Genomic DNA, 26,395 nt, shown 5'->3' on the forward strand with positions numbered 1-26,395 from the left:
AGATGAGAGAAGTTGGGAGCAATTACAGGGGTTTGAGAAGGGGGTCCAGGACACAGACAGGCACGGGGGCGGGGTCGGGGGGCTGGAAGCACAGGGAGAGGAGGCTGAGAGGTTGGTGGAGGTGAAGTCACGAAGGCCTTGATTGCCGAGGAAGGAGTTGGGATCTAGCCCTGTTTGGCTGGGAGAGCCTGTAAGGGTTCTGAAGCAGGGCAGCAACCTGGTCAGAGGTGCAGGGAGGAGGACGGGGGGGGGGGGAAGCTGGGAGAGATCTCCCAAGTGCTTTTACCCCTGGACCCAGCATCCCGCACTGTGACTTCCTATTCTTCCTAGTACTAGTGGGCTGAGCACCCTCCCGGTCGCTCCCCGTCCCTCTCCTGTCCAGACAGAGAGTTCAGAATCAAGCAGATCTGGATTTAGGTCCTGGCCCTACCACTTACTACGTGACTGAAGGCAAATTACTTGAACGCTCCGAACTCTATGCCTTATTTGTAAAATGAAGAGGTGATCAGTTGTCCCCACAGCATAAATGAGCCTGTGGTGTGTCGAGTCTGTAATGCAGTGCCTGGCGTGGAGTCTCACTGTGTGGCCTTTTGTTTTTCTTTTCCGTTTTAGAGGCACAGCCATTCAGAGGGAAGGTTGAACGTGACCTTGGGAAAGCATTTCCATTTATGCTGCGACGGCTCCCGGGTGCTGGGTAAGGCTTTGAGGAGAAGGGCCCGGGCAGCTAGAAGCAAATGCAGGGCTGAGAAGGAGACAGGGGGCCCCCTCCTGGAGCGCCACTTTCGTTCTGGAGACATCAGATTTACGGGCCCTGTGGAATTGCAACGTCAACCAAGTCAACCAAGAGACTCCTAACTTGATTATATCATCCAGGGCACTACCAATCCCCCCACTATATTTGAAAATCTTTCATCCTTACCCCGCCCAAGGACCCCAGAATTTATGTCTACTCCCCCAGGCTATGGCCCGCCATTCTGGTTCTATTTCAGCCCATGGGAGACTAGAAACGAGAAATCATGCAATGCTCACACACACCTTGCGCCAGGCTTCTCAGAATTCTCAACTTAGCTATACTAGGAGAACACAAAGCCACAGGTTCATTACAGGGCCTCACTCTGGCTTGCAGTGATAAGTCACTTAAAGCATTATATCTTATATAAAAAAAAACAAACCCATAGTATTAACATAAAATGCAAAATGTGCCTGAATTTAAGGCTCGGTTAAATCATCTTGGTTTGCTGAGAGTCACTTTGGTCTAAGGATGTACGCCCCTAGGAGCCTGTTCACTCTCTTCTGTGATTAGGATTACCTTGGTGAAAAAACCTGAGAGGCTCTGTCCTGAGCCTGTGGCTCTGGTTCAGCTGAGGACGCCTGAGGTTTAAGGGGATGGAATGCATGGGCCCACCCGCAGCATCTGAAGCCCAGACACGGAGCGGGACAGAGAGGACGAGGACCCGAACCTGCCACTCCGCCGCCCTTGCTCCATCGTAGCCGAGGATCCCGCTGGCTTTCAGAAGCTGGCTAGCCAGATCCTGGGGCCTTTGACCGTAAGTGGAGAGTGAATGAAACAAGGGAGGGAAAGCCAGAGGCCGGGCTAGACTTGAACATCCTCCTCTAGTACCTACCCAGTGGGAGAAGGCGGGTAGTAGAGTTCTCTCAGCCCCAGAGTGTTGGGGCAGTCCTGTCTCAAAAGGATAATTCCGGAAACTAAGTCCATCTGGGTCTAACCAATCCCTAAATTAGTCTTCCTCTTGTTGGCAGCACCAAGAACGGCAGGGCAAAAGCTAAACGAGAAACTGAGATGGCAAGTTTGGAGCCAACTCGGAAACTGTTCAAGAAACATCCCTGTTGCTAATAACATGTCTGGGGGCTGGTGGGGATTCTAGGATTAGTGTTCAGGAGACAGAAATGGGTAACAACGGGGGAGGTGTGATCTTTCCCAAGTGCCACACCAGGTATTAAAATAAACAGGCTCTTGCCTCCTGGAGCTGGGGGTGGCAGGAAAAGAAATCTGGGTCCAAGCAAAACCAGAAAAAGCATCAATGCATGAGGTGGGAGTAGGAAGGCTCCAACCCGGGAGTCCTCAGCTGTTCTCTGGCCTCAGAAACAATGTCCCTTAGATCTCCGTATTTCTTCGTGGCCACTGGTGGCGGGGGGCGGGTGCAGAGAAGGATGGTGCAATCTCAGGTGGAGGTCTGGGGGCCAGTATACCCTGCTTTTGGAGACTGAACACACTGGGACCTTAGGGACTTAGCAAGGCGGGCTTTTGGCCTGGTGGCACAGATGAAGGGAAGCTGTAGTAGTTACGGGCAGAGGGAATCAGAAGACGTGGCCTTGCCTCCTCTCACCTGAAAAATGGGGATAACGCTCTCAATTCACGAATGGGTAGGCATCTCGTGCACGAAAGTGCTTTACCGTTTTTCAACTGCCACAAGAGCACCATTACGGCAGGAGAGGCAGGAGGCAAACAAGTTTGAGTCTTCCTCTGGCAGTGATTCTCAATCCAGCACTTCTAGAAACATCTGAGGAGTTTTTTGAAATGCAGATTGCCCCAGGCCCCACCCGACTGGCCAAGAATCATCAGCCTTTTGTGAAAGCTCTTGGGTGATATCAACGTGCACCCAAGAGTTGAAAGCTTCTGTCCTAAGGATTTTCTTGGCCAAAATTGACATTCTTAGCTGGTGAACCCAATTAGACCTCAGTAAGGCCCACCCCTCTTCGCATCTCTGAGGCTGAACCTCCACAAAGACCACCCTGACCCCACTCCACCCCAAGTGTTATTCCAATTAGAGCTCGGGCTAACTGCAGCCAGCACGTGGAGACAACCAAGAGTTCCTAGCTGCCAGAGGCAGTTTGTTCACGGCGTTTGGACATCCATGTAATAAAAGCAGTTACTCTGCTGAGCACAGTGCAAAGCACCTTACCTACACTCACTCTACTGGTGAGAGAGGCTCAGGGCATCTGGGCATTGGATCCCTCAGCCTCCTTCCCCCACTCCAGGCTGTGGGAGACTTCAGACACTGTCCACTCATCACAACCAGGGGCAGGGCCTCTAGCTTGACCACACCTGGCTCACGTGTCCCCGGCAACACAAATGCAGGTGATTAGATCTGAACTCCTTGGGAAGTTTGCTTGAAAGCAGCATTAATTCTATCCACTTGGGAACATGCAGGTCCTGAGCGCAGATCTGAGAGGCTTTTATAAATTCATTAGTGAAACGTCCTGGGTCAGAGGACACCGAGGAGAAGCTCTGCTGTGCTCCTTCTGCCCTGTGCCTGGCTGGCTGCCTGCCCCTGGACCATCTGCTTTGGGTCCTAGCAGGGGACCTGCCAGGGAAGACGGACTGGCTCCTGCGAGCACTCCCTGCCTGCGGCGAAATGCCTGTGTGGTGATGGTGACGGGGGGCTTGGTTAAGAGGAGCCTCTGAGACATATGATTCTTCCTCAGGCCAATCTTAACATTTCATCTGGCTAAATCCCTGGGAGGGTTAGAACAGCCAAACGGCAAGTTCTAATAGAATGGTTATTAATGCCCATCCCTCCCTTGGCCAGCTGTGTCTTGTCCTCGATTGTCACTTCTGGGAACAAAGTACATAGGCACAAACTTCATTTTATGCAAATGAGAGTTTATTGACGAAGACAAAGTCAAGCTTCCCCTCGACCCCCACCCTCCCCAAGAACAGATCCCAACAGCAAAAGAATGATAAGCCTTCTCAGGGCAACGTTTACCACCCCCCCCCCCCACTTCTCTCCAGAGTCCCAAGGTTCACGACACAGACACACGAAACGGGCTCGGGCGAGGACAGACACTCAGGGAATCTCTGACCAGCAAGAGTTCTGGGTGTGTGTGTGTTTCCCCTGCCCTGTGTAAGACACCAGCTGACGTTACAAAGACATACTGAGGCAGAGGAGAGGGGAACGCAGGGCAAGCTCCACTCCGTTCCCCCGTGTGGCCAGGCTTGAGATGGGCCCGAAGGGAAGCTGTGGTGGAGGCAACAGGTTCTGTCTCCTCGGGAGAGAGAGGTCCTTTCCGTGGAGCAGAATCCCCCCCTAACTGCTCAGGGGCAAACCGGGAGGCAGCCTCTCCAAGGAGGGAAGAGTTCGCGCGCAGATTGGCTCAGTCAGGTCAGCTGAGAACAGCAGCTGTTTCCCCTCACTGCCGGGGAGGCTGAGAGAAGCCTGGTTTCAGGGGTGGAGGAACATATCTTGGTGCAAAATCGTCTTGTCTGCTTACCCTGACACGCGCTCTTCCTTCTGGACCTGCAGTCGGCTTTGAGATGAGAACACTGCATCTGTAGTGTGGACCTTCTTCACTGCTTGTATCCAACTGACTCCACGAGTGATTTCCCAAAAAGGGGACTTGACCCACCTGCTTTTCTACCCCACCTGTCACCAACTGACCCACCTCCCACACGCAATCCTGTGCTACTTCCTGTTCTCCACGTGCCGGAGGGGTGGTGAGCGCAGGACATGGCTCCTGACCCTCACCCCAGAAATTCTTCTCTTGGAGATTCTCAAGGTTTAAGAAGCTGCTTTGGGGGACCTGCACCCCCAAACTTTGCAACTGATATGAATCAGAGTCATTTCACTTGCGACAGGGTTGGGGGGTAGTTTCTGCTCTTGTTTTCTATGATTCCTCCTCCTCTTGGACTCACTCTTAGGTCTGGGTCCTACATGAGGCTTTTGGACCCAAGCGCCTCTGATTTGAGCAGGGGCATCTGAGAAGCAGTCTTGGTCACGGACCCTGAATCCTGGGTGATGGTCGGCACAGGTGCCCACAGATGAAACAGTGTGAACACTGCTAAACAGACTGGTGTTCCAGGCATGAAGCATTCTTTGACAGACCACACCCAATGTGTCCAGGGGGCAGAGGGTCCTCACATCTCCCAATCTTTTGAGAGATGAAAAGAACCGCTTGGCCCTCTGAGGTGATCTCAACTGCCTTGGAGCCTAAGCAACACAAGTAAAGAGCAGATCAGAGAACTGAAGGATCAAGTGAATCTGTGGCATCCCGAAGCTCACGTCATCCCTGCACCCATCCTGCTGGCCTCAAGAACTGCGGCTCCAGGAGACTATTAGCTACTCCTTCATTCTGGCATCAGGATTTACCTTCAAGTCCCTGGAAAGATACTCTGCTGCTACCAGATGCCAATGAATGGAGTGCCAAAATCTGTATGAAGTATGAGAAGAGCCATAAAGAAGCAGGCACAGAAAAGGTAAAAGAAAGGCATTGAAGGAAGAAAATTATGGAGCCGGTCCTGCAGTGAAGACAACACTGATGAGGACTTAGGAGACCCACTCCCCCACCTCTGCTACTGATCAGTTAACAGGCCTTAGGCAATAACACCCTGTTTGTCTTTTATCTTTTTCCTTTTTAGAAAAACAAGAAAGTTTTTGGGTTGGGTAAGTTATTACTTAAAGTCTGTTTCAACTCTAAAACTAAGATTTTAGATCTGAATTGGACCTGAGAGTTAAAATAAATCCAGAGCAGGAGATGGGGGAAGGGCATTTTGGTTCCTGTTTCCCATCTCTACTCAAATTCCTTAATCAGTGTTATTAATAGATTAGATCAGTGGAAAGGAATGTAGTAAGTTCTCATTTTTCTCAGCCTCAATGCTGACAGGCCCTATTTCCTGCACCCTGCAGCACCATTCAAGAAAGACCACCATTCCTAACTGCGGAGCATCAGAGGAGATGATAATACAGGGCAGGGGGAATCACAAGGAAAAGGAGTTTGGAGAGAAAAAAAGCGATCAGGGACAAGGCTGCCACAGACAAAAAACCCCTAATGGGGTGGGCAAGAAACTGCGTCTCTTCCTCCAGGACTGTGCGGTTGTTTTAACACTTTTTATCAGTTACACGCTATTCCCTCAATTTCTCATATGTACAAAAATATAAAACAATAAAGTGCAGTTTACGTTTCAGTGACACTTTTCCTTGCTTTAATTTTTTTTTGTCTTTTTCTGCTTTTGAAACGAGCTCTTGATTACAAAATATCAAACTACACTCAAAAATGCCAGCCACTGGCACAGGATGGAGAAGCCCACAAGTAAGGACAGATAGCAGCAGGTGGCACGAGGTGGGAAGTGATTGAAGCAGTGGTTACAAACGGTCACAGGAAGCTAAAACTATCCAACAGGTTGTGCCCTAATGTTAGCACAGGTTAGACTAGTCACTACCTTGGTGGGTGGCCTCAGTGTGTTTGGGTTCAGATTCTACACGGCAATACAATTTTCTTCCAGTTAAGAGTTCTTGGCTTGCACCGATCACAGGGTGGCCAGAGGGCACCGGACCAGTCTATTAGTTTTTCAAAATGCTGTCGTAGACCTGATAGATGTACTGGGAGACTTCAGGAGCTCTACACTTCAGCGACAGCTGTTCGGAGGAAAAGGAGAAGGAAGATTAGCACAGAGGCTGGCATGAACTCGAAAGGTATCCAAGTCCTCAGTGCAAGGACACCTCTTCCTGATAAAAGGGGAGAAGAGCTTCTACCACTGAGTAGCTAAACAAAGAGATCCTGTTAATAGGTTACATGGGTTTTAGAATTTCAGTTTAATCAATGTCAAGCTGTGCTGTGTTTCCACCCACATTCTATGTGGGTCTACGAGGTTAGGAAATAATCCATATGAAAAAATGTGGGGGAAAAGATGCTCTACTGCTTTGCTAAGAGTCATACGGACTACTACCAAATGAAAAAGGAAGGGTTAAAACCCGTAATGTGGTCGTCATTTCAGCGGCCGGCTCCAGTTTCGGTCTGATAAGGATGGTTATCTTGGTCCCAATTCAGGAGGATGTATATTCAGGTAAAATAAAAGCGTAAGCTAGATACTAGCTCCAAGGGTACTAGCCTCTCCTGTATTACACTGAGGAGAGCATACACCGTGTTAAGGAGGCAAAACAAGAACCAACACAAAAAGACATCTACTGAGTGTAACTGTACAGCCATTTATGCCAACAGCATAATCTTTCATTTTCTGCCTCTTATTCAGGCCTATCAGGTACTTCTGATACTACTCTACTTCTCTACCACCACCTCTTCTTCTAGTCTAACAATTACCAAATTAAAATTAAAATATTAAAACGATTTCAATGTTGAACACTGAGGTTTTTCACTTTGTGGGTCAACAAGTGCAAAATTTAAACCCATGTTTGGACTCCTGAATTGTACTAGATTAGGCAAAACACTATTAACAATAACATAACAGCAAAACCATGCAAACTGCATTTAGAACCAGAAAATTTAATACTTGTTTTTTGTGTTACTGACATCATTGCTCTTGTCTATTAAGGTAGATTAACAAAAGTTGTCTTTAACGATGTATCACCATGAGATTTTAGATTACCTCTTTATTCTCTTATTAGAGACTCTGGATGATTTAATAAACTACAAAAGGTGAGAATATTTTTGGCAAAAATGTCAAGAAGATGATTGGTCAACCCTGAACTTCTTGAGAAAACTCACATCCTCAAAACTTAGTGATATTTTAAAAATGCAAAACGCAACAAAACCAAGCCAAACAAAAGAACATCAAAAGAGGCTCTATTTGCAGCTTTAATATTCAGTCTCTAAGGCATTTCCAAAATTGCTGCTTGACATGAATCAGGAAGACAATTCTGATAAATGTAGAACAAAACAAATGAACAACTAATTTAAGAATATAAATACGAATAGAGAACTTCCCTGGTGGTGCAGTGGTTAAGAATCTGCCTGCCAATGCAGGGGACACGGGTTCAATCCCTGGTCTGGGAAGATCCCACATGCCGCGGAGCAACTAAGCCCGTGAGCCACAACTACTGAGCCTGTGCTCTAGAGTCCGCGAGCCACAACTACTGAGCCTTCACACCACAACTACTGAAGCCCACGTGCCTAGAGCCCATGCTCCACAAGAGAAGCCATCGCAATGAGAAGCCCATGGATCGCAACAAAGAGAAGACCCTGCTCGCCATAACTAGAGAAAGCCCACGTGCAGCAACGAAGACCCAACACAGCCATAAAGTAAGTAAGTAAAAAAAAAAAAAAAAAAAGAGTAGAAAGCAGCTCCCTTCTTTGGTCAAAGTTGCAGCTATAGGCATTTCCTTGACTTTCAAGCTCCCTATAGAGGCAATCTGTACCTCCTCCTCCACAGCCTCTTCTTCACTGTCAGTGTTGTAGAAAATTCTCGTGGGAGAGCATGTGGGTTCAGAAAAGGAGGAGGAGAGGAAGCTAAAAAGAGTAAGAAGTGCCTAAGGGAGTTAACTCCCAGACTAAAGAGAGGGTAGTTCCTCCCCTTCAGAATACTGTCCTGTATTTTTTCACATCTTTATAGCAATATTGGAACTTCCAACCAGTTGGAGATCCACTTTTTCGTTCTTGAGTGATAAGGAAATGTTGCCTTCCTCAGTAAAAGCCCTACCTGCCAAGGCTGGCGCTGGCAGGGGTCAAGGACTGACCACGCCTGGACCCTGAGAGTTGCAGCTGCTCTTTGGAGGGGGAAGGAGGAGGGAGGCCAAGGAAGAGAAGGAAGAACCTCTCTTTCTGGACTGTTCTATCATCTCCCTCCCCCAGACATCCCAGCCTTTAACCAACGGTTAAGTTTAGACTTCAACGCATTCCTTGCTTTCCAACTAGTACAGCTAAAACAAGCCAAGTTAAGAAGAAAAAAAAAAGATGTTGTTGTTGTTGTTGTTGCTGCTAATTCCTCAAGAAAGCAAAAGGGAAACATACATAAAGAACAAAGAGGTTAAAAAGTCTGACTTAGGACTCTGGGTCTCATTTTACATGGCTCCTCAGGGAAAAGAAGCCTTACCAGGGTTCTAACTTTTGAACCGCTACCCTGCTTATGTGACACATCTTTAACACCAACCAGTCAGGAATGCCATCCACCTAGACTCACCCCCCCTGCCTAGGTGAGCCAAGGACTTACACATCCACTTCTGGTTTATAGCCTGGAACACAGACTTCTTCACCTGGGACAAGTTATCTTAGAGATACGAGGCCTCCTCCTCATGGGATAAACATACTTTCTTAATGAAATACAGTAAGGGGCTGCGGGAGGGGATTTATCATGTAGTGCACCACTACTTGGTCATAAAAAAACCAAATTATTAACACATGCAACGACTTAGATAGATGTCAAGGGTATTATGTTAAGTGAAAAAAAATCTCGGAAGGATACAGGCTGTAGGAATTGAATTGATATAGCACTCTTTTTTTTTTTTTTTGCGGTACGTGGGCCTCTCACTGCTGTGGCCTCTCCCGTTGCGGAGCATAGGCTCCGGACGCGCAGGCTCAGCGGCCATGGCTCACGGGCCCAGCCGCTCCGCGGCATGTGGGATCCTCCCGGACCGGGGCACGAACCCGTGCCCCCTGCATCGGCAGGCGGACTCTCAACCACTGCGCCACCAGGGAAGCCCTATGTAACACTCTTGAAATGAGAAAATTACAGTAATGGAGAACAAACGTACCAGTGGTTGCCGTGGGTTAGGGCTGGGGTGAATGTCTAATTATAAAGAGATAGCAAGAAGGAGTTTTTTTGTGGTGATGGAACAGTTCTGTATCCTGACCGTGGTGGTGATTATACAAATCTATATGTGATAAGATTTCATAGCACTGTACACTCCTTAACCAAATAAAATAAAGTAAGAGTAATGATGTAGAAACTGGTGAAATCTGAATAAGGTCTGTAGTTTAGTTAATAGTATTGTACCAATATCAATTTCCTGCTTGAAAATGTACTATGGTTGTAACACATCCTCAATGAGGAAAACTGGGTGAAAGATACATGGGAACTCTACCATTTTTAAAACTTTCTGTGAGTCTTAAATTAGTTCAAAATAAAAAGTTTTTAAAAATTTTAAACAAACTATGCTGTTACTAAGAGGTCCTTCTCAAAATTCTCACTATCCTTATAATGAATAGAAAGAATATGGTAGGAAGTGTTGAGATACCCGAGTTCTACACACAACTCAGCTACCAACAACTTATGTGATCTCGAACAAGTCATTCATCATTCTTAACCTTGGTTTCCTTACCTGCAATCTGGGGGTAATCATGCTTCTTTAACCTAGCTGAGATGGAATACTATATACAATAAAATAATGGATGATAAAAAATAAAACGCACACAAATATACATACTTTGAAGAAATTTCTAGGGAAGCAAATGGAGTTATTTTACAAGACCTTGATTTTACAGTGAAAACCTGCCCCTCCAGGAAGAACACAGAGGAGTTTTCCTTTCTTAGGGAGCTCAAGGAAAATGACAGGGTAGTTTCTTACAAAAAAAGACAAGGCACTGGTGGTGGAGGAGGTGGGTGGGAGGAGCGTACACTTTATGAGGGAAGCCTGAAGTCTCTCAGCTCACAAATGCTTGGACAAAAGTCTAGCTCGGTGGAACTCAGTAGCTCACACACACACATGCTAGTCCAGTTTACTTCAAGGGAGGGAACTAGTGGGGAAACACCAAGAATTTTCAGTTCTGGGTGGTATTATTTCCTTGATGTATGCTAATGAAAACAGGCTTGCCTTAAAATTAAGGAAAGGAGTCACAGACTTTTCTCAGCTACATGGCTAAAAAGCTCCCTTAATCTACTGAATATGAAGCTTCCTCAGAGTTATTCAATTCAAAAGCCTTAAACATAACAGAAGAATAAGTTATTTCCCCCATCACAAGGGTTCTTCTTGTACTTGACAAAATGCAGATGACAAGCAGCATCTTACTGGGAGACTGTATTTCACAACAGCAAACAAACACCGGGTGCCTAGGGTATTAAAGCTTTGTTGTTTAACAAAGCAACTGGCTCCTCCCCTAAAAATACTGCCAGGATTCCAATTTTAGTCCAGTGTGGTAATGAATGAAGTTTTCTAAACTAAAGTCCCCTTATAGGCTGTGAAAGGTATGTCCCATTTTGCTTTAATTTTTCAACAACCATTTAGGACACACAACACTGCTAAAAAAGGCTCATATGTCTGGGATTCTGATATCCTAAGAAAAGCAGGAATGAGCTACGAAAACAATCCTCTTACCAGCTTGTTACAGTACCACATGCACAGATATGCTAGGTAAGTATTAGCCAATAATGATGAAGTTGCCAAGTTTTGTGAGCAACTCTGTATATACCAGGAGGAGTCTGAGACACTCATGCTGGGAGGCACTGTGCCTGCTGGATGGGGCAGACACTACAGACAGAAGGTCTTCTAAGGAGGCCACTGGGGACTTCTTTACTGACTGCTTGTTTTGGATACCTGGCGTCTGAAGCACCTCTACCACGTCTTTCCTGAATGCTGAGAAAAAAATGAAAGGGCTCTTACCCCCCTCCTTTAACCCATCTCACCCATTCTGAGAAAGGCCTTACCGTGTAATTGGGGTTTCCTGGCTGGATACGTAGCTCAGCCAAAATCCAAATGCCATTAGTGAGCTTCAGGGATTGGTACAGCATGTCCTGCCCTTCCACATTCCTCTTGGCAATAGTATAAACATTGTTGTTTTGCAACTTGCTGGAAACAGTGTCTAGAAACACAGATTCAAAATCCAACATCTTCAGTTAAAACATCAAACAAATGTGCTATGAGCTATGTGTGCTCAAGTCTCCTGAGAAGCACTGTTACATGCATACATGCACACTTCAGAAAGCCCTTCTCCCACAGGAGCAAAGGGGAAGGAAGAAGCTCCTGAAGAGCCTGTCCATCACATCCCAGGACAGAAAGCAGAATAAGGTGCAAATAAGCATTAGTGTAAGAATTACCTGTGGAGATTATGGCGGGTCGAAGGAGCTGGTAATCTTAAACTAGGTGCTAGACACGTACAATGCACCGATGAGGACCAAGACAGAAGCAGGTACGTGGGTGCGCCACAGCGACCGCCACGTCAGACTCGTCTCTCCAACGCTAGGCCCAGATTCACGGGGATACAAAACTGACACTCAAATGCACAACACTGCCTCGCAAGTTGCTACTACTTCACTGTGAGCCATTCTGGCCTCAAGTGCCAGGATCAGAAAAGCACCCAGTTGCAGAAATCCTGCAAGTCAAATTTATTAATCTGGATGTTTAAGATATTTTTTTAAAAGCAGGCAAATGATTTCTTAGGTCTTAAATTAAATTATTAATTTGGGGGGATACCATGCCCCAAATTAATAATGAAACTAACTGTCTCAACAAAAGACTCTGAGGAAGACTGAAGTTATGCAAAGATGATCGCTCCAAGGCCCCGTAAGCCCGGCTGCCGTTGCTGGTCAGAGTGGAGGACTTCGTAGTCACCAACACAGGGTTAAGAACAGGTTGGTGTTTGGGGTCTTCCTTGTGACTACAGCATCGGAGAGACATGATATTCTAGAATTAAAGGTAATCTCTCTCTCCTTGTTCTCTGACTGCTAACATGAGATGTTGCAGCACCACAGAAAGAGAGACTTTAAAAGCACAGATGATCAACACGACTTCTGTGTTGACAGTTTATTATGTTCATTTCTGAAGAGAAGTCAAATCACTCAGGGACTAAATTCTCTCCACATAAAAACCTGTCACGTTCTATTGTGCTCTCTAGGAAGAGGCTGTTGTGATGGACAGTCTTTCTGTTCTCCAAGACAGTAAGCTCTCTGAGCATAGGGATCCTAGAGTTTTTCATCACTGTATTTCCCACAGTATCTGGGACACAATGGATACCTGCCATCAATACCTGTGAATAAGCCTCTGACTCAGGTGCTGGAGACGCCGATATGTACATAATGCCATAGGCATTAAAAAACATCTATTTAAGACATTTCTCCAAAGAAGAAATACCGATTACCAATAGGCAAATGAAAAGATGCTCAACATTTCTAATCATTAGAGACATGCAAATCAAAACTACAATGAGGTACCACCCTCACACCAGTCAGAATGGCCATCATTAAAAAGTCTACAAACAATAAATGCTGGGACTTCCCTGGTGGCGCAGTGGTTAAGAATCCGCCTGCCAATGCAGGGGACATGGGTTCGGAGCCCTGGTCTGGGAAGATCCCACATGCCGTGGAGCAACTAAGCCCGTGCGCCACAACTGCTGAGCCTGGGCTCTAGAGCCCGCAAGCCACAACTACTGAGCCCACGTGCTGCAACTACTGAAGCCTGCACACCTAGATCCCGTGCTCCACAATGAGAAGCCACTGCAATGAGAAGCCCGCGCACCTCAACGAAGAGTAGCCCCCACTAGCTGCAAGTAGAAAAAGCCCGCACAGCAGTGAAAATCAAATGCAGCCAAAAAATAAATAAGTAAACAAATTTATTAAAAAAACAAACAAACAAGCAATAAATGCTGGAGAGGGTGTGGAGAAAAGGGAACCCTCCTACACTGTTCGTGGGAATGTAAGTTGGTGCAGCCACTACGAAAAACAGCACGTAGATTCCTCAAAAAACTAAAAACAGAACTACCATGTGATCCAGCAATCCCACTCCCGGGCGTATATCCAGAAAAAAATATAATCCAAAAAGACACACGCACCCCCACATTCACAGCAGCCGAGACATGGAAACAACCTAAATGTCCATCGACAGATGAAGGGACAAAGAAGATGTGGCACATATATACACAATGGAATACTACTCAGCCATAAAAACCAATGAAATAATGCCATTTGCAGCAACATGAATGGAACTAGAGATTATCATACTAAGTGAAGTCAGAAAGACAAATACCATATGATATCACTTATATGTGCAATCTAAAATATGACACAAATGAACAAACCTATGAAACAGAAACAGACTCACAGACACAGAGAACAGACCTGTGGTTGCCAAGAGGGTGGGGTGGGGGAGGAATGGAGTGGGAAGTTTGGATTAGCAGATGCAAACTAGTATATACAGAATGGAGAAACAGCAAGGTCCTTCTGTATAACACAGGGAACTATATTCAATATCCTGTGATAAACCATAATGGAAAAGAATATAAAAAGAATGTATATATGTGTATAACTGAATCACTTTGCAGTACAGTAGAAATTAACACAACACTGTAAATCAACTATACTTCAGTAAAAAAAAAATCTTTCTCTGCTAAGAAAAAACCCCTTTATTTATTTATTTATTGGAAGTATAGTTGATTTACAATATTGTGTTAGCTTCAGGTGTACAGCAAAGTGATTTGGATATATATACATATATATGTATATACATACACATACACACACACTTTTTCAGGTTCTTTTCCATTATAGGTTATTACAAGATACTGAATATGGTTTCCTGGGGTATACGATAAAGCCTTTTTGTTTATCTGTTTTATATACAGTAGTGTGTATCTGTTAATCCAATACTCCTAATTTATCCCTCCCCCCCTTTTCCCCTTTGGTAACAGTAATCTTGTTTTCTGTTTGTGAGTCTAAAAACCGCCTATTTACAAGTGGTCTAATTTTAGAGGTAGGTTTTTTTTTTTTTTGGAGTATAGTTGATTCACAATGTTGTGTTAGTTTCTGCTGTACAGCAAAGTGAATCAGTTATACATATACATCTATCCACTCTTTTTCAGATTCTTTTCCCATATAGGTCACTACAGAGTACTGAGTAGAGTTCCCTTTGCTGTATCGTATTGACAGGTCCCTATTAGTTATCTATTTTATATATAGTAGTGTGTATATGTCAATCCCAATCCCCCTTGGAGGCAGTTCTTGCCCTGATGTCTTTCTTCCACATTCAAACCAGTGAGAGCTCAAGCGAGGAGGCACTAAAGCCCATTCATTAAACAACTGCACCACACTTAGTTATGACTTAATTTCCCTCCTTTTATTTCCAACACCAAGCAGAGCAGTTAAAACTCAAGAATTGGTTCTCTTTGAGGAGCTAAAAAGTATATCTCAAGGTTGTTATATGCAAGACTGCTGAAGGAGAGGGCCTCAATATGCTTTTTAATCACCTTCTGGGGGTTCAGGCAGTTCTGGCTGTCACCTTGGTTCCCACAATGAAGGGCTCTTGCAGCTTAGACTGGGTTGCCAGGTAACATCACCAGCTGGAGTTTGGCTAATGCCTTTTGACAGGACTGTCTTAAATACAAAGGAGGAGGGGTGGCTTCCCTGGTGGCGCAGTGGTTAAGAATCCGCCTGCCAATGCAGGGGACACGGGTTCGAGCCCTAGTCCGGGAAGATCCCACGTGCCGCGGAGCAACTAAGTCCGTGCACCACAACTACTGAGCCTGCACGCCACAACTACTGAAGCCCATGTGCCTAGCAGGAGCTTTTGTTGAAGATCTACCTTGTTGCATAGGCACATGTTCTAGACAATACACATAGCAAGGCCCAGATGCCTACAGATGTCTCGTGATTTTACCACCTAAGTAAGAGATGATAGGCTAAGAAATGGAAGCACACACACATACATACACACTCACCCCTTCCAGAATGAGAAAATGTGGCAAACAGCCAGGTAGAATAAGCAAGCTGAATGGGTGTCACTTTACTGTGTCCGGAAGCATTCCGGTTGGGAACCTGGCTGTGCTCCTACTAAATGGCCGTTACCGTGATTTCTATCAGAAGACGGAATGGAGGGAGGAGCGTTCTACAACATAAGTATGTGTGAGTCCATTTTCATAAACCTTCGCTATTAGGTTTGAGCTAGAGGGTATGTAGATGGCAGGATAATCAGACTCTGCTAAATGAACCTATTAAGAATGGCAGTGCGAGCCAATGTTAAGGAGGCTTCCTTGTCAGACTGGGATAGACTTCTTTGCAAGATGTCAGTTTTTTGTAGTTGTTGTTGTTGTTGTTTTAAATATATCTGAACTCCTGGGAAAAAAGATGGAATCTTACAGCTGTGAGACTTTGAGAATGACAATGCAATGTTAAGACACTGAGATTTGCCCTAAAGGACAGAGTTTTAAAAGATGGTCAAATATGGTTACAACTGCATCAAGGTGTGATTTCTTTTGGTTCATTTGTCTCCTACCTCAAATCTGGCTTTGGGCCTGAGGCCTAAAGTCTTAGAAGGTGTGAATGTGGTCTTCCCTCCTTCATTTTCCTACCTTAGCTAAGGTCACACCTCTTCCAGCAGCCATAAGAGTGAAGAAGGTACTCAGTGAGTGGGAAGGGGGAATCTGTACATGGGTCCCAGCTGTGGTACATACTCATCAGCAAGTTCAAAACCATTATGCCTGCTGAAAAGAACACTTTTTACCATTTGAACAACCAAACTATATTTAAGTGCTGGCTGGCAAAGCATTTGCATTTATGAAATGTTCCGAGGGATGGGGAGAACCATGACAAAACAAAGAAACAGAACTCATCCTCACCTAGTCCCTGTGGCAGAAGAAATATTTGTCCCTTACTAGAGAGCCCAACTAGTGAATATAGATACAACATGTCTCTGAGCTCTTCACAGTATACTAAACACTTAATTTAAAAAACAGGTTTGTAGACTGCTTGCCAGAAAGATTCCTTTCTGGATATGGCTGGAGATGCAACTACTTCTTGTATACTTAAGATAGTGGTCCCAGACATGTACTAAGCCCAAATACAGCTATAATATAAGCTGTAAAACAGATTCATACAGATCGCTTGACACCAGTAGAGATGACCAGTGCTAGGAAGCAGGGAGACCCATACATTGGTGCGTTTCTGATCTAATATTTTCTGGTATTTACACAACTAGTAGCACCACAAGCACCCCGTGATATACACCTTTCTATTAAGAACTGATAAATGATTAAGGCTTAGGAAGAGGGTTTCTTTTCTTCTTTCATCTCTAGAAGACATGGAAGAGCAAAAGTAAAAGCTCAACGCTAGGTGGTCAGCCCTTTAAGCCTGCGACTTCCTGTTGCCCTCAGAGTGTTAGCTCCATCTGTCAAATGTCTACTCTGGCACAAAAAAGCTATTTAAAGGGTTGGTGCTATTGTGATTAGGACAGATCAGCTGGGAAGGATGGTATTTTTAGCTCTCAGCTAGACCCAGGGTGTTGAATCAGAAGGCACTAAACCTGAAAATGTCCATGTTAATAGAGCCCTCAGACTGGAAGGAAATGTGAAGGCCAGGGAACACCAGACCTTGGGGTGGAGGCAGAGGAAAAGCTAGAAAGGATTAGTTGCAGGAAGTGGTCTTGTAAGCGATTAGCGATGATTCAGTGTGGGAAATGATGGCCTCGGGCTCCTGGAGAAAACGAAGTGGCTGTTTTTCCCTCTGCTCCATGTGCTGCACTGCCACGTGCTGCACTGTGTGTCACTGGAAAACTGATTCGCTGGTATTTGGAGCACCCGAGGCAGGGAGGAACTGGCACGAGGCCATGGCAGAACAGATCAAAACTGAATTTGCTTTGGGAAACTGTTCCAGTTTACATCAGAAGACAAAGACCCTTTGGGAGCAAGACCAGACACCCCTTCTTTGGGCAAGATCACAAGTGTACACCAAGGTTCAATAAGGATTCAGAACCCCGATCTGGAAGCAGGGGGATCTTTTCTATGGCTCTGACAGGCCACAGTAAAGCCCTCAATCATCCAAACTTCCATTTTCTTTTTTGAAAAAGCATGTCCCTTTCACACCAGACCTCTGAAACCAAATCTGCTTTCCAATTACTCTGGCCTTTCTCTGCTCTCTATAGGCCAGAGTTTCCCAGATCGTGCATGTTCAAGGAACACTGGTGTTCCCTAAGATGTTAATAATAAGCATTTTGTGACTTTAAATTCCACAGTGAAAAAAGTTAGTTAATGTTGAGTTAAACTGGTTTCCTCGATGCAGGAAGCCTTAGCTTCTAGTGTGCTCATGTGCAACGGCAACACCCAAGAGAGGCGCATCATACACTGTATTTTCCAACCTTTCTGACCACAGAACCCTTTTCTGAGGGACAAGTGTTCTCAGGAGCATAGTAAATGAAATGTCCTGGGACTGACTATACAAGGGTGACTGTAACTCTCGCCATGCACCACTGCAGATTCTGCACCTGAAGCTTCCTGAAAAACAGCTTACACGATGGAAGGCTGCCCAACCTCCCAACTCATCAAATGAGGCTTGTGGTAACTAACCAGTGAGCCTAGCAGAGAGATAACGCCGTCACCTACCTAGAATACGGCATAAAAAGCAGCTCAATTTAAGTATGACTTTTTTGTGAAAACTCAGCAAAAATGTGGTTTTGTTTAATAACTACATAACCAGTCAGGCTGAGAAACCTAGACCAAGAATATGTTCAAAAGAAGGCAGATATGTGGTATTCCTGAAGAGAATCGACAAACTAGTAGCGACAATGGACATTACAGAAAACTATCTCCTCAAACACCTCTCCAAGGGCTCAGGAGAAGCCCTATAAAAAAAGACTTGTCTGAACACAGAGGATGAATGCATCATACAGCACTCCCACTCCCCGCAAAAAAACTTTTTAAAGAACAAGTTGAACTGAGAAGACAGTGAGTTGTTGTTTTTTTCTTTCTGTACTGCTATACTGCCTCTTTCCCCCACTCAATGCTCCAGCTACAGTGGGAGGGCGGCAGCCAGAAGGAGGAAATGACGGGTGAATGACAAAAAGAGGAAAAGAGGCGGCACCCAACAGCACCAAGGCTCACTTTCATTCAAACGCCTTTCATTTCATAAGGCCTTATGCTAACCTCAAAGAGAGACTGGAACAAAGGCAAGACCCTGAACAGCTGAAGGCTCCTTCCACTCCTGAGGATGCTTCAGGGAAACAAAGCCCTAGGCACTGTCAGCTGCTATTGTTTCTCCTCCTGGGCTCCCCGTTTGATGTTCTAGTACAGTAATAAAACTAACTACTAAGGGGGCTGGAGCTTTTTCATGGTGATTAAAGAGGTCAGTATAACCATATGAAAGCTGACACAAGGCAAGAAAGAAAAAGGCTACCAACTAGGCTTTAATCAACTATGATGTAGTCTTATTTAATAGTAAACACAGGATTCCAAATAAGGATCTCAGAAAGTCACTACTGAAGGCTGATGTAAAATGACAAACAGTCCTTTTAATTTTTAGGAGAGTGCATATCTTCAAGTGCCACTTCAATTACCTAATGCTTAGAACATTCAACTCATACATGTTCAACTACTAGAGAATTGGGTGGGTGGATCCATTCTAGTTCTCTTCTTAAATCTGTTAGTTTGTAAGTAATCTAGTACCTACATCAAAACATCCCAAGTTTTTAAAGAGAAGTTTGCAAAGTAATACCATATACTCGCTAGAAATAAGGTAGATGTGAAAAGATAGGTAAAGAAAAGACAAAATTTTCAAATATCTAATTTAATACACTAAAATGAAAATGAAATTTAGAGTCATCACTCACCAGCATTTAAATGACATTCCTTAATCTGAAACTGAAGTTCATTTTCATTGGGAATATCCTTCCATGTTGCAAGGAAGACCTGGCGCTCTGTATGGGGAAGTAGAGGGAAAGGAAGGATGTGCACAATCTGTCAATATTCTGAAATCTAAGCCCTTGTACCATTTCTCCTTTGGAGTGCTGGCTCTAGCAATACAGCCAGCAGTAGCCTGGGACTGGAGTCAACTCTTAGCTATACAGAGGTGCTACACTCCAGGTCAATTAATCCCTCATGAGTAGCACTAAGATACACTGGAAAAGAGTCTCCATCTAGGGTTTAGTTTTGCCTCCACTGTTTTCCTATTTGGGTGACTTTGGTAAGTCTTGTGATCTTTCTGATCCTTAATTTCATCATATATTATTACATCAGCCTACCCTACCCAAAGAGCTACTGTAAGAATGAAACCAATGTTAAGTGCCAATACAACTTCATATGTATCAGTACAAGCTAGTTTTATTAGACGGTGGTTTCCTAAGTAAGGGAAGAGAGAAATATCGACAACCACATGGGGAATACCAATACATTTACCACAGATGATTGAATTCTTATCTTGAGACAGTAAGAATTCAGGACAGGGCTAAGTGCTGAATTTCCGTGTATTATCTCAAGTCATTATAAAAACTATTTCTGCTTTGTAAACTTGGAAACGGAAACTCAAAAAAATTAAGCACCTTGCTACAGTCACATAGCTAGTAAACAGCCAAGCTGAGATTCAAATCCACATCTACTTGTCACCAAGCCACTTACTCTGTATGCTGTGGTGACTGGCTTATTCGGATAATAGGCATTGTGACTTGGAGACCAACAGCAAAGCAAGATCAACTGTGTGACTCAGGAGAATATATAATTAGCAATTATTAGAGCTTTAGAATAGCCTTCCTCCGTTTTTTTAAACCTCAAAATAACTTGTCCTTCCGGGGCTATGCTCTGCCTGACACATTCAGAGAAAGAGCAAAGGTATATTTGGAAGGACAGGAGGACATACTTACCCATTTTGCCATCTTCTACAAAAAGCACGTTGAGTGGGATGAGGCAGCTGAAGTAGAAGACATCAATATTGTTTTTCACGGCCACCTGCCAGGAAAGTAGCAAGGGGAAATTAGGACATCGTAGGAAGCCAGATAGGAGGGAAAGAACAGTTATGTGTCTAGAAATAAATCACCCAATTTCCTTCCTGTTTATTTATTTTTAAATATTTATTTATTTATTTGGTTGCGCTGGGTCTTAGTTAGTTGCAGCACATGGGATCTAGTTCCCTGACCAGGGATCAAAGCTGGGCCCCCTGCACTGGGAGCACGGAGCCTTAGCCACTGGACCACCAGGGAAGTCCCCCAAATCTGTTATTTTTATTTATTTAGCCTCACTGCACGGCATGTGGGATCTTAGTTCTCCGACCAGGGATCAAACCCGCGCCCCTTGCATTGGAAGCACAGAGCCTTAACCACTGTACGGCCAGGGAGGTCCCTCCTTCCTCTTTTAGACAGGGCAGGAAACCCCAAATCAAGACATACCAGCCCATACACTGCAAAGCATGTCCTTATTCACTCCACTGTCAAGAGCACCGTGGACAGCCTGCAACTCTGCCTTCTCCAGGAGGGGCCCCAGGAGGGATGAGTTCAAGGCACAAATTCTATACCTGCGATATCTAGTCAGTTGTTTTAATAGTAGTTTCTGCTATCACTTACTAAGTACCTATTAATGACAATATTTCTAATCCTCATTATAACTATCCCAAACAAAGCACTGTTACTCCCCTCTCATTTTACAGATGAGGAACTGAGGTTCAGAAAGATTAAGTAACATCCAGTATCACACTGTCAGGACACAGAAGAACCAGGATTCAAATGCAAAATTGACTCTAAACCTTGGTTTTTTTTCTCTCCACAATAACTGGTGGCATACTGCCCCTTATCTTTTTTCAGGTATCAGTTTTAAAGCGCTTTCTTTTATAAAATTTTACTTTCCTCAGTCATATGGCTGGAAAAGTTTGTTGGGTCAAACACTCGTAAATCTGATGACTCTCGGAAGGAAAAACCTTTGAACAAATGAAGAGTTTTCTTCTCACAATACAAACTTCTGGATTTGGGCTGGCTGTGATTCTACCGTGGCCCATTCAATCCAGAGCATGCTGTTCATATTTTTTAAAAAGCTATAATAAGTACTTGTGTTCAGGGGCCACACTGATTGGTGTCTCCATTCAGAAACAGGCAGACTCCACTGTGGCAGATTATAAGAGCCATATACTGTAAGAGGGGAGAGCAGGAGAAGAACTGCTCAAAACTACCCCTTCCCACTGGTTTGTCACTGGTGACTTTCCTATCTGTACTCTTGGCACTGCAGAAAACCACTTCTCTGGGTGAGTTTTATAATCAGTAACCATGTCTATTTCTCTCTAAGAAAATAAAGTTAAAAAGTGCTTATCTAGCACCACTATTCTCTCCCCGCCCCTTCTTGGGGCAAATGCCTATACTTCAACAGCATATTGAGATTGAAATATCCTCCTTCCGAAGTACTTCCAGTTCTTCTACATTTGTTATCAACTCATCTTCCCCACCTTTTTTTTTTTTTTTTTTTGTCTGCATCAGGTCTTCGTTGTTGCGCACGGGCTTTCTCTAGTTGTGGCGAGCGGGGGCTACTCTTCGTTGTGGTGGGTGGGCTTCTCATTGCATTGGCTTCTCTTTGTTGCGGAGCATGGGCTCTAGGCACGTGGGCTCTAGAGTGCAGGCTCAGTAGTTGTGGTGTACGGGCTTAGATGCTCCGTGGCATGTGGGATCTTCCCAGACCAGGGCTCGAACCCATGTCCCCTGCATTGGCAGGTGGATTCTTAACCACTGAGCCACCAGGGAAGTCCCTTCCCCACCTTAAATAGTACCCTTATTTAATCCTCCATAATTTGGTTAGGCTATGTCTACTTGATATCTTTCTGCCCCCTTTCCTATAAGAATTCATCAAATTACTTGCCTTGTAACTTGTACATTTAACCTTTCAATGACCCACACCCAGGAGTGTCTGACCTGTATTGCATAATCAGATGCCCAAACTGCGGAGACAGCAGGAGTCTCAAAACGCTTGAGTCTGGTGAATACAAGCAGAGTAACGAACCTCAGGAAAGAGGGGCCTTAGACATTCTTAAGACGTACTAGAGCACCACTTCAAAAGATCTATACCAGCTGCGGGCTTCTGGGAAGGAGGTATTTTCTAATTCATCGGGTACTCAGCAATCAGAGAACGGGAACTCTTATTTCAAATAAGGGCACCAAGACGACCTTGAGGGAGTGCCAGGTTCTGTAAAGGGCATTTAGAAGTGAAAACTGGAAGTGGTTCAAGTGGGCTAGCGTGGGTCATATGTCCTCCAAGAGGTAATATTAGTGGTTCTCAACCAAAGACTTATATTAGAATCATCTGGAGAGATTTCTCAAAACAGAATCCGGGACTCCATCCTGTATTAAAAAAACAGCAATCCCTAAATCTGGGACCTGGAACATGTATTTTGGAAAAAGTTCCTAGGAAGATCAACCAGACACGTAATTAATTTAGAACAATGTTTCCTAAGAAGTCTGCGTGGGCTTATAAATAGACCATTCTTCTGAGGGCATCCTTATTCCAACTGAAGCCCTTTAACAATGGAAAAGACATGAAAAGCTCTTCTAGGTCAGCAGTGCTAAAACCATTCTGTCCCAAGGACCCTTTTGACAAACAGATGAAAGTCAGGGACCTTCTTTCTGAAAACTGTACATGCAATGTTTCCACAAAAACTTCAGGGGTTTCAGGACACCCTGAAGACTATCCCTGGACTTCTGCTCTAGAATAATTCTCTGAGAAGCTGGGACACCCAAATCAGAGGCAGCAGACACAGTGGCTCTGAACACGGACTTGGGAACCAGACCAGACCACCTGATTTCAAATGCTGACTCTGTTACTTACTAGCTGTGTGACTCTGGGCAGTAGTACTCAGCTCAGTCTCCGGTCTGAAGGATGGAGATAACAACAGGACCAAATGCACGGGGTTGTTACGAGGCTAACGAGTAAATGTTTGCAAAGCACTTGTAATGGTGCCTGACTTACAATTAAGTACTATTAACAAATGCTTCTCAAAGAAAAGTTCCCTCTTCTTTCATCATTTTCTGCTTTACCTTTTTACTCAGAATTTTTTATAATTAAGGATAACCACATTAGACTTATCTGACATCTTACACATACTCAAATGTAGTATTACAACTATGCTAACAAGAGATCAGTGAGGAAGGAAGCGTTTCATCTCTTTTACATTAGATTTTCAAAATCTGCATTTTGCAGCTCTCAAACTTTTACTCTTGGCTAGGACTGCATTTATTTCAAATGTGTATGGTTCCCTTGGATCTGGGCCCTGCCTACCTCTCCAGCCTACTTCCTTAACTTCAAGCACATCAGAATTACTTCTTGCTCCCCAAACACTGAAACTGACATGCTGTTTCTTGTCAGATGTTGTTCTTTCTGCTTAGTATGTTCTTCTCCTAAAACTTTACCTGTCTGGAAAATATCTATTTAATCTGAAGATTTAGTTCAAGCTTGACAAGGATTTCTCAGGAAGGCTCTAGCTCCTCTCCGTAGCACCCACTCCATGCACCTCTATATAGAATAAATAATTGTTTATCTCTGCCTCATCCACAACACGATGATCTCTCTCAGTACAGGGGCTCTCATCTTCACTCGCATACCAGTGACTCAGTAAGTATTTGCTGCATGAAATTCAAGGGGAAGAAGCTGAGCAAATGGAACGAAACAATGGTTTCTCAACCCTTTTTTTTTTTTCTTTTTAACCTGTACATGGTTCATATGCAAAACATAATTTCAGGGACTTCCTTGGTGGCACAGTGGTTAAGAATCCACCTGCCAATGCAGGGGACACGGGTTTGAGCCCTGGTCCGGGAAGATCCCACGTGCCACAGAGCAACTAAGCCCATGCGCCACAACTACTGAGCCTGTGCTCTAGAGCCCACAAGCCACAACTACTGAAGTCCATGTGCCTAGAGCCCGTGCCCCACAACAAGAAAAGCCACCGGAATAAGGCCGCACACCGCAATGAACAGTAGCCCCCACTTGATGCAATTAGCCTGTGTGCAGCAACGAAGACCCAACGCAGCCATAAATAAATAAATAAATAAATTTATTTTAAAATCCCCATAATTTCACCAGTAACATGGCTCATTAGGCACACAGATACTTGATGAGGCAAGGATGGGGGGATAGAATGGTACGTGGGCTCTTTTGGTTTCAAATTCACTGGGCTAAAATAGTATCTAGATGTTGAGGAAGAATAACACAGGCAGTAGATCACAACCCAAAGAATATTAGATTCTCCAAGGATATGCCAGTAACTCTTCGGGAGTCTCAGCAAAAAAGATTCAAGGAAAACACAGTATGAAGCCAGTCCAATTCCAATCCAGACGGCAGCTCTCTCTCTTTTTAAATTTTTATTTATTTATTTTGGGCTGCGTTGGGTCTTCCTTGCTGCGCACAGGCTTTCTCTAGTTGCAGCGAGCCGGGGCTTCTCTTTGTTGCGGTGCGCAGGCTTCTCACTGCGGTGGCTTCCCTTGTTGCAGGGCACGGACTCCAGGTGCGCAGGCTTCAGTAGTTGTGGCACGTGGGCTCAGTAGTTGTTGCTCGTGGGCTCTAGAGCACAGGCTCGGTAGTTGTGGTGCACGGGCTTAGCTGCTCTGCCGCATGTGGGACCTTCCCGGACCAGGGCTCAAACCCGTGTCCCCTGCATTGGCAGGAAGATTCTTAACCACTGCGCCACCAGGGAAGTTCCCAGACGGCAGCTCTCTTAAACAGAACTGAGTAAACCCTAGAGTGTGATACTGACTACTTCAGCGGGAGAGAGGGGAGTTCTTTGTTTTCTTATTTTGAAGTTCACCATCCCAACAGGTACAGAATAGAAAGAAATAATCCAGACAAGGTGGAGAAGTATTTTCCAAGAGCTTTAACATCAACGTCTAGCTCGCCTATGGCAAATCAATTATCACATATATATCCAACTGCCTACTTGGTATCTCTACTTGGATAACTAACAGATATCTGAAAATGAACATGTCCAAAACCAAATTCTTGAGCTCCCCATCTCATCCCTAAATGGAACCTCCTGCTGACTTTCCAAACTCAGTATACGAAACACTGCCAAGCTTTTTATGGTGTCCCTGCTTCTGCACTTGTCTCTCCCCACCCTCCCCACCTAGCTTCCCAGTCTACTATCACCAAGGCAGAGTGATCTTAAAATGTAGATCAATTCATAAATACTTCCCTGCTCAAACTTCCAATGACTTCCCAAACTTACAACTGCCTATAGTTGGATGTCTCTTACCTCTCTGTTGTCATATGCTATGACTCTCCCGTCAGCCACAGGAGCCTGCTCTTGTGCCCTGCACATACCAGGCATGCTCCTATCTCATAGCTTTTTGCCTTTGTCTTCTTCTGCTTGGAATTCTCTTCCACCAGAAATGTGCAAGGCTCATTCTGGCCTCCTTTAGGTCTTTGCTTTAAATCAAATATTATCTTCTCACGTAGGTCTTCCATGACCGACGTATTTATAAAATTATACCACCCAACCTCCAACTCTAGGACTCCCTATCCCAACCTCTGCTTTGTTTTTCTCCATTGCTCTTATCTGACATATTATTTTACTTATTTGTTGGTGCACTGCCTGTCCCTGTGCCACATAATCCACCTCGAGTAAAATGTAAGTTTCACAAGGGAAGGGATTTTTGTCTCTTGTTCACTACTGTATTCTCAGTTTCTAAAACAGTGACTGGCACAGAGTAAGGGCTCAATAAGTATAATGACTGTAAAATACACTACTCAAAGTTCCTGACAGCCATTTGGGTTTAGACAAGATATGAACTTGGTCTAAAGTTTCCAAAAGGACAGGACTTCTCAAGTTTTTTCCAGTGTACTTCCCTTAACAGAGGAGGAAAGAATGGACATATATAGTGGGGTGGAGGTAGGGGTAAGGATCAGGATTAGGGGCATAATATGAAGTAGCCCACCATAAGAACAAAATTTCTTTGAAGTTCCATGCTATTCCATAATGAATCCATGTGTTCTAATATGAAAATGTGTTTCTCCATTTTCCTTTAAATAAAACTGATGTTCCAGGCGAACATACCATGTG

The 26,395-nt window shown here is 44.6% G+C and overlaps 1 protein-coding gene across 3 annotated transcripts in view; it reads right to left on the minus strand.

Moving 5' to 3' along the window:
• Nucleotides 1-3,717: 3,717 nt before the first annotated feature.
• The window catches only part of AP2B1 (adaptor related protein complex 2 subunit beta 1), a 123,003-nt gene continuing 100,325 nt past the window's right edge, over nt 3,718-26,395 (minus strand). For all 3 annotated transcript variants that reach the window (XM_081218433.1, XM_081218432.1, XM_081218434.1), the window contains 4 exons: nt 20,238-20,322; nt 19,212-19,298; nt 11,333-11,487; nt 3,718-6,374 (listed from right to left, as the gene is read on the minus strand). In XM_081218433.1, coding sequence (XP_081074559.1) covers nt 6,300-6,374; nt 11,333-11,487; nt 19,212-19,298; nt 20,238-20,322 — 402 coding nt within the window. In that variant the 3' untranslated portion in view covers nt 3,718-6,299. The remainder of the gene's footprint in view (nt 6,375-11,332; nt 11,488-19,211; nt 19,299-20,237; nt 20,323-26,395) is intronic.

The sequence above is a fragment of the Mesoplodon bidens genome (genome assembly GCF_964165515.1).
Source record: "Mesoplodon bidens genome assembly, chromosome: 19".
In the NCBI taxonomy this organism is placed as follows: Eukaryota; Metazoa; Chordata; class Mammalia; order Artiodactyla; family Ziphiidae; genus Mesoplodon; species Mesoplodon bidens.